Source organism: Rhincodon typus, chromosome 8, assembly GCF_021869965.1.
Source record: "Rhincodon typus isolate 14 chromosome 8, sRhiTyp1.1, whole genome shotgun sequence".
Lineage (NCBI taxonomy): Eukaryota > Metazoa > Chordata > Chondrichthyes > Orectolobiformes > Rhincodontidae > Rhincodon > Rhincodon typus.
In genome coordinates this window covers 46,633,636-46,654,748 of record NC_063339.1, presented here as the reverse complement: position 1 = coordinate 46,654,748, position 21,113 = coordinate 46,633,636, and the positions used below count along the sequence as shown (strand labels likewise).

The following is a 21,113-nucleotide window of genomic DNA, read 5'->3' as shown; positions in this document are numbered from 1 at the left end:
TCTTTACCGCAAAAAGTGGTCAAGGCTGGGTCTTAAGGTATATTCAAAACTGAGAGCAATTTTTAATTATTAGACAAATCAAGGGTGATGGGGATAAGGCAGGAAAGTGGAGTTGAGGATTATCAGATCAGCCATGACCTCATTGCATTGAAGAGCAGACTTAATTGGCTGAATAGTCCATTTCTTCTCCTATGTCTTGTGGTCTTCACTGGACAAGAGAGATGAAAAAAAAATCAACAATGATTCCCATTTACTAGGCAATGACATGCTAGAAAATGCACATCGCGGATACTGATGAAGTCTAAATGACTCCACACTACACATTGTACTTCATCCCAATAAGAATACAAATTAAATAGAAATTAAGAGAATCAAACTGTAGTCATTTGGTAGCGCAGAACTTGAGTATTGCTGAAAAGAGGGCACATTTTGTCAAAACTTTGTCTTGTACTCAAATTGTAATTTGCAGGAAATACCTGTATACAACGACATTTTTAGAGTCATAGAGATACACGGTATGGAGACAGACCCTTTGGTCCAACTTGTCCAAGCCGACCAGATATCCTAGATAAATCTAGTCCCATTTACCAGCATTTGGCCCATATCCCTTCCTATCCATAAACCCACCAAGATACCTTTTAAATGTTGTAATTGTACCAGCCTCCACCACTTCCTCTGGCAGTACGTTCTAAACACACACCACCCTCTGCGTGAAACAGTTGCCCCTTAGATCTCTTTAAATCTTACCACTCTCACCTTAAACCTATGCCCTCTAGTTTTGGACTCCCCTACCCTGGGGAAAATATCTTGGCTCTTCACCCTATCCATGATCCTTACGATTTTATAAACCTCTATAAGGTTACCCCTCAACCTCTGATGCTCCAGGGAAAACAACCTCAGCGCCTCTCCCTATAGCCAAACCTTCCAACCCTGGCAACATCCTTGTAAATCTTTTCTGAATCTTTTCAAGTTTCACAACATCCTTCCAATAGCTGGGAGACTATAATTGAACACAGTATTCCAAAAGTGGCCTAACCAATGTCCTGTACAGCTGCAACATGACATTCCAATTCCTTTACTCAATGCACTGACCAATAAAGGCAAGTGTACCAAACGCCTTCTTCACTATCCCCTCAACCGGCAATTCCACTTTCAAAAAACTAATGAACCTGCACTCCAAAGTCTCTGTTCAGCCACACTCCCCAGGACCTTTCCATTAAATGTATAAGTCCTACCCTGATTTGCCTTTCCAAAATGCAGCATCTCACATTTATCTAAATTAAACTCCATCTGCCACTCTTCAGCCCATTGGCTCATCTGATCAAGATTCCCTTGTAATCTGAGGTAACCTTCTTCGCTGTCCACTACACCACAAATTTTGGTGTCATCTGCACACTTACTAACCATACCTCCTATGTTCACATCCAAATCATTTATATAATTGACAAAAAGCAGTAGACCCACCACTGATCCTTATGTCACACAATTGGACACCGGCCTCCAGTCTGTAAAACAACCCTCTATTACCACCCTCTGACTTCTACCTACGAGCCAGTTCGGTGTCCAAATGGCTAATTCTTCGTGTATTCCATGTGATCTAACCAGTGTACCATGAGGAACCTTCTTGAATGCCTTACTGAAGTCCATATAGATCACGTCCACTGCTCTGCCCTCATCAATCCTCTTCATTACTTCTTCATAAAACTCAATCAAGTCAGTGAGATACAATTTCCCATGCATAAAGCCATGTTGACTATCCCTAAAGATTTGGTACGACAGGACAGTGTTGAGCGATGGCAAGTAAACTCTGATTGCCAATTGGTAGAGGCATTGCTATGAAAAATGCACCAGCTCATGGCAACAGTTAACTGCCAAGTTTTGTTTAAATTTTAAACCAGGCAGGCCAGCTCTGATTGATAAAGGCAATACAGTGGGAAATGAACCAGAGAATGTTGTTTATTTTGTTTAATTGAAACATAGTATGTCTTCATGTCTACAAAAAACAATGTCCAGTGTATGAATATGCGTAGGTTCTGATACATTCAAATGTCTGACACTATGAAGCCAGCTGACAATCCTAAGCCTCTGGTCAGCATAATCCTTTACACGTTCTGGGTTATTTAGCAAATATTGTTCCATTGAGAAATTAGATTTAATGTTGGAGATGGTGTAAGTTTTGCGAGTATGGGCTGGTTAGGTCCATACTCAATGGAGTTTAGAAGGATGGGGGGGGATCTAATTGAAATTTACAGAATACTGAAAGGCCTGGATAGAGTAGACATTGGGAAGATGTTTCCATTAGCTGGAGACACTAGGACCTGAAGCCACAGCCTTAGAGTAAAGGGAAGACCCTTTAGAATGGAGTTGAGGAGAAACTTCCTCAACCAGAGAGTGGTGAATCCATGGAATTCATTGCCACAGAAGGCTGTGGAGGCCAGGTCACTGAGTGTATTTAAGACAGAGATAGATAGGTTTTTGATTGTTAAGGGGATCAAACGTTACAGGAAGAAGGTGGGAGAATGGGGTTGAGAAATCTATCAGCCATGGCAGTGCAGATTTGATGGGCTAAAAGGCCTAATTTCTGCTCCAATGTCTTATGGCTCTTGTTTACAGTGGTAATGCCACTACCTCTGGCCCACAAGACCCAGATTTACATCTCACCTACTCCAGATGTGCATTATAATTTGACTGATTGATTTGAATAGAAAATACCTGCTGACAGTAGATTTACTGTTAACCTCCAAGTTGAGGGAAATGTTTGGAATGCTAAGCTTTGTAAACGGTTATACTTCAACTCGTCTATTTAATTCTATAACTCTTAGCATTAATATCTAGATACAAGATCAAATGTCATTTAGATTGGCATGGAGTTGTGCTTTGGAAGCTATTGTCCCACTGCTTGCCAATTGTCCTAAAATATCACTGTATGTCATGGGCAGAACCAGTCTGCAATGATCTGTGAGGGAGAGAAAGAGAGACAAATAAAGAGAGAGAGAGACAGAGAAAAGATAAATAGGGTCAGCAAGTCTCTATTATTCAATAACTAAAATCAGGCAGAAGTTTGAGCTCAGATTGAAGAGACTGGAGTCATGAGGGTTTTAATCAATGCTAGATTTGACCAGAGGGAGGCATTGCCAGGATAGCCCATACTGTAGAGGTCAGTTTAAGATTACAGGTTATCTGGATGGAAAAGGAAAAAGGAACTAGGAACTTTGAATTGGCACTTGGGGAATGAAGGATCAACTCAAGGGACAGTAAAGTAACTATAGAAGGTAACATTCAATCTTTTTACATGATAATCGGGGGAACTATTCTGTAGTTTAGAGTATAAGTTGCCTACTAACATAGGTTTTTAGTCAATGTTACCTTAAGTCTGTGTACTACAAGAGAAGTCTTAAGACTTGAAATCTTGCGTGAGATCAGTTCAGTTACTCATGGCAAGTTCAAATGTATTTTTAAAAGTTATTGGTTTCCATGGGGATTATACGAAGATAGAAACTGTTTTGGTGAAAGTATTGAGAAGCAGAGGACATAAATTTAAGGTTATTGCAAAAGAACCAAAGGCAACATGAGAAAACATTTTCTTAGTCAATGAGCGGTTAGGATCTGGAATGCACTGCCTTGGGAGGGTTAGTGCAGGCAGGTTCAATTATGGCTTACAAAAGGGAACTGGCTGAGCAACTGACAAAAACATATAAACTGCAGGGGAGAGGTAGCTGGATGACTTGAATTGCCCTTGCAGAGCACCGGTGGAAACTCAGTGAGCCAATGGCCTCCTTTTATGCTGTAACCATTCAATAATTCTATGAACAAAAGCTACCTAAAGTTCTCTCAGACTCCCTTTCACACCATGCTATGAGTTACAAAGGCTCGCAGAGACATGTTCTTCCCAGCTGATGAGAGGAAGATGATTGCTTCGAGGACAATATGGCTTGAAGTGGCAGAAGAAGTAGCAGAAGGGTGAGGATTTACTCCTAGATAGTGTGCTGCAAGAGGTTTAATGAATTTATCAGGGCAAAATGGTGAGTGGTAACAGTCAAATGTCAAACTCCCAAAACTGACTTCCCCAGACTTCGTTTGAACAGAACTGCTGAGACTAACTCAGCTGACAGCTTCACCCATTCCTCTCATTTATGGCATTTCCTCACATTCCCATCTGATCAGCTGTCACCAACAGTTATCCTCATCTTCTTCCCATGTCAAAGCTATGTCTCACAATAAAACTTTCTACATTTGTTCTTGCACACACTCCTTTATGGATAAAGGAAAAGTGGATGTCCCAGAAATTATATTGATGATGAATTTATGCTGAAGAACAAAAGAGTGGCGAATGGAATATGAATTTTCAAAAAGGAAAACTGAGCTAACCTAGGTAGTTACAAGGTGGTTAGTTTTGCAAATGAGGTAAAGAAAATTTGGAACATATAATTAAAGTCACAATTATTAAATTCTAATAAATTTCATCATCATTGTATTAGGAAATGACAGATATGGTGGAGTGACATGTAGTCAAATTGGAAGTTCAGAGAACTACTAACAAGGCTTGACAAAAGGGAGTATTAGTGATTATTAAGACTACAAAAGTAGGAGAGTGAAAATAAATTAATTTTAAAAAGGTTAGAGGGAAGAAAGAGAAAGTAGAAATTTAGGATAGTTTTTCAGGCAGGTTGGTTTGGATAGTGATGCATGAAGTTTTGATAACTAGAACTACTTATGTTCATTGATGACATCGAGAATTTTTGTAAAGGCCAAGAGGGACTATTTGTCAAATGTGCACATTACTGGAACAGAAGGATTTGAAAAGAAATAATTGAGGATAAAAAGGAAGATGCAAGGAGTATTGATACAATGATGGAAGGGATAAAAAGCAAGCTGATGGCATTCAATGACACTTAAGATGATATGCTACATTTTTTACAAAGTATAGTACACTTTGAATGGGGAGGGAAGAGTGATGAGGCTGAATTAATGTGCTTGGGAGTTCAGGTTACATGACATTAAATTCAGCACATGAAATTATTATGGGCATTAAAAGGAGAGGTGATGACACAGAGGTAATGTCACTGGACTAGTAACCCAGAGGTCAATGCTAATGTCTGGGTACTGGAGTCCAAATGTCACCACAGCAGCTGATGGAACTGAAATTAATTAATAAATCTGAATTAGTCTGAATTGACTGTCGTTAAATGTTGTAAAATTCCACTTGGTGAAGGAAAGAAATCAGCTGTCCTTACGTGGTCTGACCTACATATGACTCCAGACTCAGCAATGCAGTTAACTCTTCAGCACCCTTTGAAATAGCCCTAGCAAGCCACACAGTTCAAGGGCAATTTAGGTCTGGGCAAGTTGTTGCCCTCACAAATAACACCCACATCCCTCAAAAAAAAAACAAGCTAATTTAAAATCGAGTTTTATAGATAGTGGTACAGATGAAAAAAATTGAGAAGTGAGGCAAATCCACATAAAATTCTAATAAGGTAAAATTGGGAATACTGCATACTCTTCCGGGTTCCACACTATGGACAATACATTGGTCAATAGAGAGGGCATGATATAGATGAACCATGCCATCTAGTATTATGAAATACAAATATAAAGAGTGGATCAAAATTGTTATTGTTTTCATTAGAAGAGAGGAGATAGCAGGATTTTTTGAGGTATGTTTAAATGTGTGAAAGGTTGACAATGGGTACATATAAACAGACTTTTTAGTGGGTGAATGCTAGAACATAAGGTGACATAGATATAAGATTGTTTGAAAGTGATAAATAATTTAGTAGGAGATTTTTTTTTCTTTTTACAGAGCATTGTGAAGCTATGGGCATACATTCTTGTTGTGACTGAAGCAGAGATAATACCAACATTAAGAATAAAGTGTTGAAGTGTTTGAAGGAGAGACGTATGAAAAGGAATGGAAGAATGGTGAGGATATAGGATCAGGACAACTGTTGAATGGAGGATAACAGTGGCTCAGTGGTTAGCACTGTTGCCTCACAGCGCCAGGGACCGGGGTTCAATTCCACCCTCGGGCAACTGTGTGGAGTTTGCACGTTCTCCCCACGTCTGCGTGGGTTTCCTCCGGGTGCTCCGGTTTCTTCCCACAGTCCAAAGCTGTGCAGGCTTGGTGGATTGGCAATGCCAAATTGCCCGTAGTGTTCAGGGATGTGTAGATTAGCTGGGTTATAGAGGGATGGGTCTGGGTGGGATGCTCCAATGGTCGGTGTGGATTTGTTGGGCCAAAGGGCCTGTTTCCACACTGTAGGGATTCTATGAGGTAATGGGACAAATGGCCTCATTTTGTGTTCTAGTAACTACAGAACTACACCTTGATTCTACTGTTCTCTAATGAAAACAGCCCAAATATTTTGACCCTATCCTGATGTGAAAGTTGGGGAAGACAGTGAAACAGTGATTATGTCACTTAACTAGTAATCCAGACAGTCAGACTGATACTCTGGATGAACCATGGCAACTGGCGGAATTTAAACTCTATTTAGAAAGTGAGACTACAAAATGTTAGTTTCAATGATGTCATAAAACTAGCATCAATTCGTACAAAAGTCCACCTGATTCATCAAATCCATTTAGAGCTGGAAATCTGCCATTCTGACTAGGTCCGTCCTACATGCATCTCGACACCCACTCAGTTCAAAGAATTTTAGGGATAGGCAACCAACAATGGTCCTTGACTGTGACAGCCATGAAAGAATAAAGGAAATGAAAGTGGACAAATCTAAATCGTGATGTATAAATACAAATGTTAGAAGAATCAGCAATAAGAAGCTGAAACTGGAGGCAGCAGAAACAACATGGAACCACTGCGTACTATAATGATCAGAACCTTAACCAAGGCCAGAGGACAGGAACTAATATACTAATATTATTATTTGATAGTCATGAATATATTATGTAAGAAAATATACAACAGAATAGGAGATGGTGTAGCCACACACAACACCTGGCAGGTCAAAGAAATTATCGAAGTGTGAGGCAAAAGAAAAATGCATAACAGCGACTCTATGTTGATTGCTCTAACCGGAAAAAATCCAACCAAACACCAGGGCCACGCTCTGGAACTCCAGATCAGTACAAACAAAAACTTATTCCATGAAGTTGTAGAAAGGTAGTCAAAAGAATACATTTCAGCACAAACTTCAATCAACCTGATATAAATTGAGAAAAGACAGAGTCAGACCTGATCATTTAAAAGAAAAACCGCTTCATAGCAGAGGCATAATAAAAGTCATCAGAAGTATTATGCAACTCAGTCTGGCATTTTGATTCCGGATTGAAATCAATCAATATCCAGCTGAATTGCAAAAATGGAAACCATGGCATTTTAATGGGCAGCTATTGCAGAACACTACTGCTTAATATTTTAATATTCAGAAATCCAAAGGAGGACAGCAACAGTTCAAGGAAGCTCAGCACATCATCGGCAATTAGGAATGGGCAACAAATGCTGACACTGCCAGTAATACTTACTTCCTGTGATAAGAATAAAAATTAAACTAGTAACCCAGTGGCCTCCTCCCAACGTGGCATGGCGACCTAGTGCAGTCACCTCCCGGCATGGCGTGGCGACCTGGTGCAGTGGCCTCCCAGCGTGGCAACCTCCCAGCCTGGTGCAGTGACCTCCCGGCGTGGCGTGGTGACCTGGTGCAGTGACCTCCCAGCGTGGCGTGGCGACCTGGTGCAGTGACCTCCCGACATGGCGACCTGATGCAGTGGCCTCCCGGCGTGGCGACCTGGTGCAGTGGCCTCCCGGCGTGGCGATGGTGCAGTGGCCTGCTGGTGTGGTGTCTCGTCGGCGTGGTGTGGAGCCAGGGCCCGGTGCGGACTGGAAGCTAGGTGCCAGTGTGGTTTACTGTACTGAGCTTTTACTTTTGTAAAGCTGGACATTTTATTTCTGTACTGTCTAAAATCTTGTAACTAAAGAAGCTGTGCCGAGGTACTTTTGTATTTAAGTCAGCGCTACAATTGGCGACATATAAACTTTTCACTATACTCAATCAGTATATGTGAAAATAAAGGCTATTCTATTCTGAGGCACAGACTAATGTTTCGAAGTCCCGACCTCAAATGGCAGCTGATGGTAATAAAATCAATAAAATAGAAAATCTTAAATAAAATGTCTGCCTCAGTGATGACAGCTATGACGGTAACAGATTGTTGTAAAAACTCACTTGGTATAGCAATGCCCATTCTGCAAGCAAATCTGCCACCTTTACCTGGTGTAGCCCACAATTTTACTCCAGACCCACAGCAATAGGATTTATTCTAATTACCCTCTGAAATGGCCTAGATAACCAGTCGGTTATATGAAACCACTAGAGAAAAGTTAAAGAAGAATTAAATCTGGCATTCCACACAGCACATTCCAGAAACAACAATGGTACAACCTGACTAGTTGACCTTTCAAAGTCCTCCTCATTAACTAATGCCAAAATTGGGACTGCTTTCCCATACGAAAGCAATAGCCTGACAAATTATACTCTTAAAATCACACCTTATAGCTGATATGTCATCATATCGGGATGCATCTTTTCCCTTCAACAGTAGCGGTGGCAGTACAGAGGAATACAGATGACAGGATATGGCCCTGGGAGCACTCAATATTAGTTCCAGGTCTCATGAAGTCTCATGGCATCAGATAAAACACGAGCATGGAAATCTCTGGCTGATAACTAACATAGCACCCTCCTCTCAGCAGTGAATCTGTACAGCTCTATGTTGAATAACAACTGGAAGAAGCAATGAGGATGGCAGGGGCACAGAATGAGTGGGGGCCTACAATGTTAATTCCATAGAGTGGCTTGATAGTATCACCATTGAGCAAGTAAGTGGTATAATCGTTTATTTGCACAATACTGCTGCCCCCTTTTTCCCTTCCCATCTTTCCTCAATACCTTCTCAGTGCCCAATCAATCCTATCTGGCTATGAACTAGGTCTTTATAATTATCATAGTTTCATGTAGCAACTTGTATGCGCAGCTCACCAAGGTTAATCATATTAATGTACATGAACTTCAAAACATCTCAGACTGCTTCCAATCCGTCCATAATCTGGTCCCTCATATTTCTCAACCAGTCTCTACTCCAGTGCTATTCATTTAAAACTTTCCTCACAGGAATTGTGGAACTCCTTGTCAGAAAGGGTCAGATCTTTAAACCTTGATAAATAATGTGACTAGTTTTATTTTTCACTCAGAACTAAACATAAACAGCAGCAACATGGTCACTCATTTATATTTGATAAGTAATAAGTACCTTGTATGTTCCTGACGACCTCTTGAGCCAATTCTGCAACTTTGCTGCAATACTGATAAATGTTGAAGTGAATCAGTGGAAAGACAATTGGATTACCTAATATTATAATTAGATGCGGCAATGTTGTTAAAATAAGTCCCTCTATCTTGATTTAAATCAATAACCTCCATACTCACATCTACACCAAAGCCAGAAAAATCTGCCCTCAACAGATTTAAAAAAGGACCTGAGGAGTAACGTTTTCACGCAGAGAGTGGTGCGTGTTGGGAATGAGTTGCCAGTGGAAGTAATGGAGACTGGAACAATTGCAACATTTAAAAGGGATCTGGATAAGTATATGAATAGGAAGGGTTTAGAATGAAATGCTGGCAAATGGGACTAGGTCAGAGTGGGATGTCTGGTCGCCGTGGACGAGTTGGACTGAAGGGTCTGTTTCCGGGCTGTATGATGAACACTTTATTACAATGGAAAAGCCAAGAAAGGAGTAATTTCACATAACTGGAATATAACAGCCTCTGGGGGCTTTACTTTGTGAGAATACAGTTAACTACTTTACAATCACTATAAATCTGCCTTTTCACAGGCATCTTTTGACTTTCTCTGCCCTATATCGTATCAAGCTGCATTTAATGCAACACGGCTATCTAATAGTAATGCAGCATGATTCATAATGGTTATTTCCTAGATTTCTATTTAGGGAGCACATTGTTTTAATGTATAAATATAGCCTGACACAAAATAGTAAATGAAGTGTTTCATCATGCCAGGAGATGGCTGCCTGAAAGCTGTCACCACCATTAGCTGCAGAGCTGTCAACAGCGTCACTGTGGCAACTGCAAGCTAATGATAACCTGACTGCATTGCAGATAGATCTTTTTCTTAGGATGAAGGAGTCCAAAACTAGACGGCATAAGTTTAAGGTGAGCAGGGAAAAATTTAAAGAGGTCCCAAGGGGTAATTTTTACACATAGAGGTGGTGCATGAATGAAATGAGCTGCCAGAGGAAGTGGTGGAGGCTGGTACAGTTAAGAACGTTTAAAAAGCATCTGGATGGGTACATGAATAGGAAGAGTTGAGAGGGTTATGGGCCAAATGCTGGCAAATGGGACTTGGTCAGATGGGGATGTCTGATTGGTGTGGATGAGTGGGACTGAAGGATCTGTTTCTGTGCTGCATGAATCTACGATTCTACATAATTTTTAATTTTTTAAATTTTTATATTTGGTCCATTTAGTTTTGCCACCTTGTAGGCTTACAGCTTTTAGAAAGATTTAGTGAAAAGTACACAAAACATTGTATTTAAAAACCAAAAGAACTGCAGATGCTGTAAATCAGAAACAAAAACAGAAACAGAATATAATAGTTCATGCTTGTTTAAAAAAAAATCTAATATTACAAAGGCCATTTCTTTTTGTCATTGGATAAAGATGGTTTGCACTGCTGCCTCACAGTACCAGGGACCCAAGTTCAAATCCAGTCTTGGGTGACTATCTGTGTGGAGTTTGTACATTCTCCTGGTCTCTATGTGGGTTTCCTCCGGGTGCTGTGATTTCCTCCCACAGTCCAAAGATGTGCAGGTGGATTAGCCTTGGGAAATGTGGGGTTATGGGGATAGGGTGGGGGGTTCGGTCTGGGTGGAATATTCTTTGAGGAGCTGGTGTGGACTTGATGGGCCGAATGGCCTCTCATCCACCATGATTGCTTTAAAAATTCCAAAATATTGTCTTGGCCAGTCTAAATAGCTGCTTTTACTTTTAACACCACCATGCAAACTGCAGTGGTGTAACAAAAAAGAATGGTGGCTGCCTGAAACAAAGATGGCATTATCCATTTAATCATACAGCAGGACTGAATCAAAACTCCCATGGCAGTGTTATGAAGTGACAGAGCCGTACGCAGATCTTTTCCATGTGAACCAATTCCTTCCATGGATTGTAGTTGCCCCTTAAACCTATGTGGATTTTTCAACTTGTCCAAAATCATAAAAGTGAGACATCAACCCAGTGGCTTATATAAGGCTGAGGGCATTATTCAAAAGTGCTCTAGCAATTACCTGCCATACTCATCATTCTGAAATGCTTTTACTGGTTGTTACAACAGAGGCAAAATTTCTGTTGATTTCAGTGAACTGACACTCAGGAATTTGACTCAGCCCTGTCATGTGATTGTATGGGCAGTACCACTGTTGTTCCAGGCAGCCCCCATTCCGTTCTGTTGCACCACAACTACTTGTGTGTGTTCACTGTCGCTGTGACATGTCGCATTGATAATAAATGCAGCTGTATCAAAACATCCATTCAGTGCTTAATAGGTCAAGTAAAACATAAACACTTGCTAGTAAGAAATAAAGAATGTTGATGAATGTGATGCAAAATAATGGTAATTGTCCAGTCTAAAAGCTAAAAGCCCTATGGTTGTTCCTTTTTTTCCCAAAAGGTAATTGATGTTGTTTTAAAAACATTTCAGCTTAATATTTAGAGGAGGGACGTTCTTCTTGCACTGAACTTAGTCACTTCTTAGGGGTTACATTTGCGACTTCCAGTTTCCTGTTCTTCCCCAAATGATTTTACTTTCCTGCTTTTTCGTATAGTCTTAGAATCATTGAGAATAAATTAATTTAATTCCTCTTCTGAGTCTGTTGGAATACCATGAATAAATCTGCAATTATACGTGTACTTATATATGCAGAAAGTTCGACAAATTTAGTGCAGATGACATCATACAAAATATAATTATGACTTGTTCTGGAGCTTAAATTATTGCTAACCAGAATAAATTCTCTGAATATGAATCTTTATTCAGGTTTCAACTTCAGGAAATGACATGAACTGTGGAAACTAAAGAAAAAGATTGCTGTTCTAAAGATTTTAACTGGTCCTGAACTACAATAGTATAATTGTTTATGCATTTATCTGCAATAAAATTCTTAAGCACAAAAGAAATTAATAATGCAAGGATTTCTTGTAAACATCTGCCATTAGAATCTCGTTTGGCATTTCAATGTGCCTCCTCCAATATTCTTCACTTAAAGCTTCATTTGCTTCCAATGCCCTTTATAAATTTTGAGTGTATGTACAGGGAGCCTTCTTATTAATGCAGGGACTAAAGTTCAATGCTTCTTCAATGATGCTCGCCAGCAGGGTAGCTGAATGACCTTCAATGGCACAGCATTAGCTGGAACTAGCTGCAATTTACCAGTATACTTAATGAGATCACAGCCTCTGCAGGGCTCTGCTAAACATTCTAGTTCCACTTTATTTGTCTGAATAAGGTACGCACCAAGGCACTGCACGACTGGCTTTCCACGACTAGAAATGACTATTGCATTGTACACTTCATATCAGATTTAGCAATCTTTCCATGACATATTTCTGTCTTTGTCGTTCAGTGTCATGGATGGTGTACTTACCCACTAAACCATCAGTGACCAACCTGTCAACATCATCATATATCTTACTTTTTATAGAAGCTACATTTTATAACCTAAATTCAGGTTCCCACTTTCTTCTGTGGTTGAACCAGAAATGTGGTTATGAAGATGATAATAGCAACTTACATGTTTACCATATTTAAAATGTTGTAAAATATCCTAAGTCACTTAACAGGAATGTTACCAAACTTAGAATCGCATAAGGAGATATTAGGAGAAGGAACCAAAAACTTGGTCAAACAGCTAGTTTTGACGGGGCAAGTTAGAGACGTGGAGAAGTTTCAGGAGGGATTTCCAGCATTTACAGACCAGGCAACTGCAGGCACAGCCACCAATTGTGGCGTGTTAAAAATCAGACATAAGAAAGCAAAACTGCAGAAGTGCAGTGATCTCAGAGGGTCATAGGGCTAGAGGAGGTTATACAGATGGGGAAAGAAAGAAGATAGGCCAGTGAAGGATTAGAAAATATGAATGAAAATTGTACAACAGTAATTGCTGGTCTGGAAAGTAGATGTCACAGAATGGTTACAGCACTGAAGGAAATCATTTGACCTATTATGGCTGTATTGGCGGTCCAAAGGAGCAATTCATCTAATGTCATTCCACCACACTATCATTAGCTCCAGACTTGTCTCTTGTATTCCACTCCTAGCTGGGCTCTCACATTTTTCCTCTGTAATCTTGAGGTCATCAAAAAGACTATTGTCTGTATCCTTCGTTCATTGCCGCCTGCTCTTCAAAACCCAGCCCACAATTCCCCTTTCCACAGGCTCTTCGATCCTCCCAAGAGTTGTCACAGTTATAAATGTAGGTACCTTTAAGACTTAGACAGAGGTAGGAAGATAAAAAAAAGGTAATTTCTGTTTATGGCAGAAACAAAATTCCCAGTGGCTTTTGAAGTGGAATGCCTGAGTCTGCACTGCAGGATCACAAATTATGATTACCAAGCATTGTTGTTGGAATTGGAGCAATACAGGCAATGGAAGAATGAGCTGGAAATGTGGATTCAGGTTGCATTTTTGAACAAGGAGGAGGAAGGCTTTGGCTTTACCCTTAGCAGGAAGGAATAAAATTAGAAATAAAGCACTTTCAGAACTGAATGTAACAGACCTGGATTCCAAAGAGGGATTGAAAATTCTAATTCGAGTCACTAAAACATTTTACAGATAAAGTTATCAAAAAGGATCAAAACTAGAGACTGTTGGAAAAGCTCAGCAGGTCTGACAGCATCTGTGGAGAGAAATCAGAGTTAACGTTTTGGGTTGAGGAAGTCAAGGATGACTTGTGATCAATATTTGCTAAATTTAGTAAGATGGAATTTCAGTCCACAGAAGAACATCTCATGGAGTTTTAAAGGCTAAAGAGACTCAATTTAGGAATTCCAGAGTCTGTGCTCGTTTTTTATCTATTGGATTATCATAAATTTCGCACATAGATAGGCATTTGATTTTGATGAGTGCTCAATTTCATAGGAATAACTCTCTCTTCTAAACAAAGAGTTCCACCCTAAAAACATTTTCAGGGAGACAATTGTTTCCAGCTACCTTCACAGGACATGATGTGCATTCTGCAGTGATACAGAGAATGGAAAACTCTTCTGATATTGTTTCTCAAATTTTTAGGCATCTGTATCAGGATGGAATTTCTGAAAGATGTTTTGCAGGAGATCGTACCTTTAATTGGTTTTTGAACTAGGAAAAATACAGGATTCAGGGTGACAGCCAACAACAAAACAACCCCATAAATCCACGGAGTATAATTAATAAGTGGTTCCACTGTGACTGTCAGAAATTGTCCAAAGATGAGGAATCAAGTACTGGAAACAACACATAAAACAGATGGTCTGTGGATAAACATAATGTGAATAAACAGCAAAAAAATGTTGTGTTAGTGGCCAAAGATTTAGGTAGACATTTGAGTCTCTTAGCTGATGATTTAGTCAGTTACGTTGTGCCAGATAGTGGCTGAACCTCAACTGTATTTGGTGTCAATTGCTGAACTATTATAAGGAAACCTGGGGAAAAAACAGCCAAAAATAGGATCAACGATTATAAAAGCCCTTCATACATTCAATTTGGGGGTGACAATTTGTCCCCAACTTTAAAGAGAGTGGTTCTCCCTGGTGAAAGCACTGTGTCATTGCATAAGTACAGATGTCATTCCGAATGACATACCATTATTACTGAGTAAGCTTTCGATTATAAAAGCAAAAATGCATTTGGACCTGAAGAATAATAAATGTTTGTATTTGTAAAGTAATAAACCTGCAATTCACAGGATACAGATATCATTATATTAAGTTAAGGAAACCTGGAGTTTTTCAGGAAGAGGTGTTATTGACCGCTGCAGATAGGAGTCTGGCTTATTAGAAGAGGATTATATGGAACCTGCATTAAAAAGTTATCTCATTCTTCCTCGCAAAAATTGAAGCTCCTGTTAAATGAAGCTGCAGTTGTGGATGAACAAAACGTAGAACAGATCACCTTGCAATGTTAAATATTGAAATACATCTCAACCATTTATAAGTGATCTTTTAACCTCAGAATTTAATAAATTAAAAGCCATGGATCTGAAGAAATGGGACAAAGATTGGAATGTCTATCTATTACATTTTGTAGATGAGGTGAATAAAAACTGAAAGAACTGTGGATGCTGGAAATCATAAACAAAAACAGAAATTGCTGCAAAACCTCAGCAGCCCTGGCAGCAAATCAGAGTTAACATTTTGGGTTCAGTGAGCATTCCTCAGTTCTGGAAATCAAGTTGACAAAATTTTAACTCTGACTGCACTCCACATATGCTGCCAGACCTGCTTAGCTTTTCCAGCAATTTCTGCTTTTGTTGTAAATGTGCTGACCTGGTTTAGCAAATCCATGATTGGATGGATTATAGTGTACAAAGTCGTGGAAAAGTGGGTCCGCACAGGCCTTGGGTCAATAAAAAAGTTCTTAACAGATAGTGGGGGTGAAGTTGTAAATGACAGATTTCAGGACTTGAGGGAGAACTGAAATATTATAATATGCATACTGGTACAGGAAATTTGTTCAGCAGTGGCTTGTGGGAAAGAACCCATGAGTTGAATGAATTGATGAGCTGTGGCAAAAAATACTGGCAGATCAGCTAAACTGTAAGTTACAAACAGTACTGGCATGGGCAGTACATGCAAAAAAATTGCTTATATTTGCTGTCAATACTGCATGACGACCCTCAAGTAACAATGATTAGCTTGACTTTTTGCATTCAACTAAATGTGCTATATGATTGTAAAAAAACATTTTTTAAACCTAGGGTATCAGAAATAGTTAGCAGAGCATTGAGACATTGCATCATTCTGCCTAGAGAAGTTTTCAGATCTGGTGATCTGGTTTACTATGACAGAGAAGGACAAGAGGAAAAATCCAGAAAAAATTGGACATGACAGAAAAACTTACATAATACAAAACAGGTATCAGGAGGAGGTGTTGATGATGAGGCACCATGTACTTTGCATGCATGAATTTTACGACTGTGAAGCAGAGGGGTAGGACATAAGTGCTCAGGGAATACATATTGTGAAGATCATGAAAAAGTAATTCTGTGGGGATCAATTACCAAAAATATATTCTCCCATGGCGGAAAAGATGGTTTTGAACAACTTTTTAGCGATTTTACTGATCTCTTCTTGGAGGTAGGTGCAAATTACTGCAGATGATGGAAACTGTACCGAAAGCAAAAAATGCTGGAAATCACAGTGGGTCAGGCAGCATCCATGGAGAGAGTTCTGGTGAAGAGTCATCTAGACTAGAAACATCAGCTTGGTCTCTCTCCATGGATGCTGCCTGACCCATTATGATTTCCAGTATTTTTTGTTTACATTCCTTCAGGATAACTTGATCAAGGGAAAAGTTCATATAGCCTGCAAATGTAGCAACAGGAACAGAGAGGAAGTTCTGTAAATTGCATAAATGTCTCTGGATTAAACAATGCTTTTTGGGTGTGGTATTTTCAGTGAGGAGACTCCTGTTAACATTAGGTAATGTTCAGAACTCAAAGCAGATCTGGCAATGTTCTATTGGCATTATACTTGAAAACTTCTGGGCATCTTTATGATGCATGTAAACAAGTTTTGGTGGGGAGGATCAATTACTTGGAAGAAAAAATTATCTATCAAATTATGAAGGAATTCAAAACTGGCAGTCAAGCTTCTGGAGATTTCAAATTATGTGGGTTTGAAAATGAAACATGGTGAGTCAAATGTAATTCTATACCAAGAAACTTATTTGAAAAATGTTGATGCTACTGCAATTAGTCATACCACATATGAACAGAAAGATGGGGCTATTATCCAGGATGAGCTAGAATAATTGAGGTGTATTGTCAGACAGCTCAACTGGTTAGGCACACAGACCAGACCAGATGCAAGTTTTCATGTGCTGCAACTTATTTAGGCCATGAAATATCAAAAGATAAACTATACCTCAAGAGAAAATAAAGCTTTAAAAAAATTCCAGCGCTGGAGAATTTATGACATTCCTTGTGAGGAAAGTTGGGAAAAGCTGCCCCTTAGTATATGAGACAAAGAAAATAAGAGTGAAGAAGAGCACATTGAAAGAACAATACCAATACAATGTTACATAGATAATTAGTCTTTAATGTACATTTTACAAAAGGTGCAAGTCAATAAAGGCTTATGATCGATATAGTCAGTTTAAAGCAGATGCTGGAGAAGAAAGAAATCACAAATCTAAGGTGGGTTGATACTTGTCATCAGCATTTGATTGTTTCATTAAGATAAATGCCTCTACTGAAAAATTGTTGAAGATTCTTGAAGAAGGATGTATCTAATTGTGAGAATCTGAAATTGTGTTTTTAGACCTATGTACCCTGGTATAAATACAACCTTTCTTTAACTAAAAATAAGTCTGTCAGAGTTAAAATGGAGGTCCCTTTAGGTTTAAACAGAACAGCTCCATAATTAATTGAGTGTAGGTAATGCTCATTGGGACTTAGTTTTTAAGAGTGGAGTTCTTTCCCTGTGGGGTGGACTTTTGGACAGGGAAACATGGAAATTGATGCTTGTGCTAAACTACAGATTTACAATAAAACTCCTGTAAATCTCTGAAAGTCTTTTATTGTCTAATTCAAAACATGGATATCAGTAAATGAAACATTGGTAGAATCCTGAAGTTGCTCTAGATCCAACATTTCTGACTTAACTAGTGTCATTATCAACTCTTTTTGACTTATATGATGATCCTCTTTGTCACTTAATCATTCCTACAGTCTATTCCATCAAAGTGCTTCCTTTTTTTTTGTTTTCTCTTTTCCACTACCTCTCGTATTTCTAACTTTTGTGAGTTCCAATTTATTTTTCCGACGATGTTGTCAAACGAATTGAGTTTTTCCAGCGCTTTTAAGTCTTTATTTCAGATTTCCAGTATCCATAATATTTTTATCTTGTATTTATTCAATAGTTTTACTTGAAGCAGAATACCTATCAGACAGACAAAAGTCTTTCTATTGCCCAGACAGCTACTGTACAAAGGAAATGTTTTATACTGTAAAATAAGTTACAACATTTAGTGCAGTAATTGCAGAGTATCATCTTCTATTTATTCAAGGAGCAAGCTAATTATTAAAAACTCCTATAAAAGACATGTTGTGAGGCTGCTACTATTTTGTTGTTTGTTTAATGTATGTTAAATTTGTTTGAGAGTTCAAGCCCAAGTTACAATGTTATTCTGCTGCCATTTGAAGATCATGGAAACACACAAGATAAAACCAGTAGCAAGGTCCAAGTCACTACCATTTGCTGCACAAGGTTTTCGCCGTGGGGAGGTGATGGCCTGGTGGTATTATTGCTGGACTGTTAATCCAGAGAGAACCAGATAATGTTCTGAGGACCCAGGATCAAAACCTGCCACCACAGATGGTGGAATCTGAATTCAATTTAAAAAAATCTGGAATTAGGAGTCTAAAGATGACCATGAATCCATTGCTAATTGTTGGTCAAAACTCATCTGGCTCACTAATGTCCTTTAGGGAAGGAAACAGCCATCCTTACTTGGTCTGTCCTACATGTGATTCCAAATCCACTGTAACATGGTTGACTCTTAAATGTCCTCTGAAATAGTCCCGCAAAGTACTCAATTCAGTTTGAGTCGTGGAAATGTACAGCAAAGAAACAGACCCTTCTGTCCAACTCGTCCATGCTGAACGCCCATCCTAAATAAATCTAGTCTCATTTGGCCCATATCTCTCTAAACACTTCCTATTCATGTACCTATCCAGATACCTTTTAAATGTTGTAATTGTACCAGCTTCCACCACTTCCTCTGGCAGCTCGTACCAAACATGCACCACCTTCTGTGAGAAAAAGTTGTCCCTTAGGCCCCTTTTAAATCTTTCCCCTCTCACCTTAAACCTATGCCCTCTAGTTTTAGACTCCCCTACCCTGGGGAAAATATCTTTGCTGCTCACCCTATGGATGCCTCTCATGATTTTATAAACTTTTATAAGGTCACACCTCACCCTCTGATACTCCAGGGAAAACAGTCCCAGTCTTTTCAGCCTCTCCCTATTGCTCAAACCCTCAAACCCTCCAACCCTGGAAACATCCTTGTCAATCTTTTCTGAACCTTTCAAGTTTCACAACATCCTTCCAATAGCTGGGAGACCAGAATTGAACACAGTATTCCAAAAGTGGCCTAACCAAGGTCCTGTATAGCCGCAACATGACCTCCCAGCTTCTATAATCAATGCACTGACCAATAAAGGCAAGCATACCAAACGCCTTCTTCACTATCCTTTTACCTGCAATTCCACTTTCAGAAAACTAATGAACCTGCACTCCAAGGTCTCTTTGTTTGGCAACACTCTGTAGGATCTTATCATGAAGTGTACCCGTCCTGCCCTAACTTGCTTTGCCAAAATGCAGCACCTCACATTTATCTAAAGTAAACTCCATTTGTTACTACTCAGCCCATCTGATCAAGGTCCCGTTGTACTCTGAGGTAGCCTTCTTGGCTGTCCAGTACACCACCAATTTTGGAGTTGTCTGTAAACTTGCTAACTATACCTCCTATGTTCACATCCAAATCATTTATATAAATGACATACCATAGCGGACCCAGCACCGACCCTTGTGGCACACCACTGGTCACAGGCCTCTAAATCTGTAAAGCATCCCTCCATCAGCACTCGCTGTCTCCTACCTTCAAGCTAGTTATGTATCCAAATGGTTAGCTCTCCCTATATTTCAAGAGCAATGAGGGATGAACAACAAATACTGGCCTTTCCAATGCTCCAGTACTCTGATTCCACTGACTGCTCAGATACACAGCACAAAATATAGCAGAATATTAAATAATGCCGAAATAGAACAGAGTGTTAAGCATACCTGGTAAAGGATCAAATGCTGGCAATGTCTAGACTCAGCTTCTAGCATTATAAAAAAAAATGCATGGGCACACTTTCTCACAACTGCCTGTGGTCATGATATTTAGTCCGCTTTTATTTCACCATTTCACATTTCACATAATAATAGCTACATAAACATAAAACTTCAATCTGTTTATGCTTCTCTGTCGAGATTTAAAGACACAAACTCAGAAGGAGAGAGTTTCCAACTCTATCATCATCCTGTACTCAAATATATACATATTCATCATTGGACCAAATTATCTCAGAAAATGAAGAACGAATCTATTACAGGAAGAATACAGAAGATAGACAATGATCAAGACAGAACTTTATCATTTTTGGAACAGAAATAACCACTTCTGATAATCAAGTTTAAATTTCAACATACCTAGGGCAACAGCCATTGGGACAAGTTGTCCTTCAATTGGGCCTGAAATAGGTGATGTTGATGGCATCTGGTGTGATGGACTAAACAAGTATTGGCTGCTCTGAAAATCTGGAACAGAGATGTGCTGCTCTCTCCCTGGGGTGGTTATGGCTTTCTTGAGTGCCGATGATGCAGTTTGAGTTCTTGTGGATTTCATCTTGACACCTATTAAAATGACAAAAAAGATATAGGGCATCAGCAATAAATTTATGGCAAAAGTCATGAATAAGACATCTTCTCTGAAGATTATATCTACTCAATTAATTTCAAAAAAGAAACAATACATTTGAAGAGTTGTAGCTCAAAAGATCCAATATGCAATTTTAAATTTGGGCTAAGTATTGGGTAGTTCCCAAAAATTTGAGTGGGGACCACAATTTGAAACTATTCAAGCTGCTATTGTGAAGCTCAAACAGAAGTTGCCGGAAAAGCTCACCAGGTCTGGCAGCATCAGTGAAGAGAAATCAAAGTTAATGTTTTGGGTCCAGTCACCCTTCCTCAGACTTTGAAGCTCACTTGACATTCTTTAATGATGCCATCAGGTCTCAACTGAGGACTTTAATGGGCAACCTCGAAAAGAACACT

The 21,113-nt window shown here is 39.3% G+C and overlaps 1 protein-coding gene across 1 annotated transcript in view; it reads right to left on the bottom strand.

Moving 5' to 3' along the window:
- LOC125483738 (protein TALPID3-like) overlaps window positions 1-20,697 on the bottom strand; it is a 61,584-nt gene extending 40,887 nt beyond the window's left edge. Inside the window, exon 1 of the mRNA XM_048600292.1 lies at window positions 20,490-20,697. Coding sequence (XP_048456249.1) covers window positions 20,490-20,685 — 196 coding nt within the window. The 5' untranslated portion in view covers window positions 20,686-20,697. The remainder of the gene's footprint in view (window positions 1-20,489) is intronic.
- Window positions 20,698-21,113: the final 416 nt, after the last annotated feature.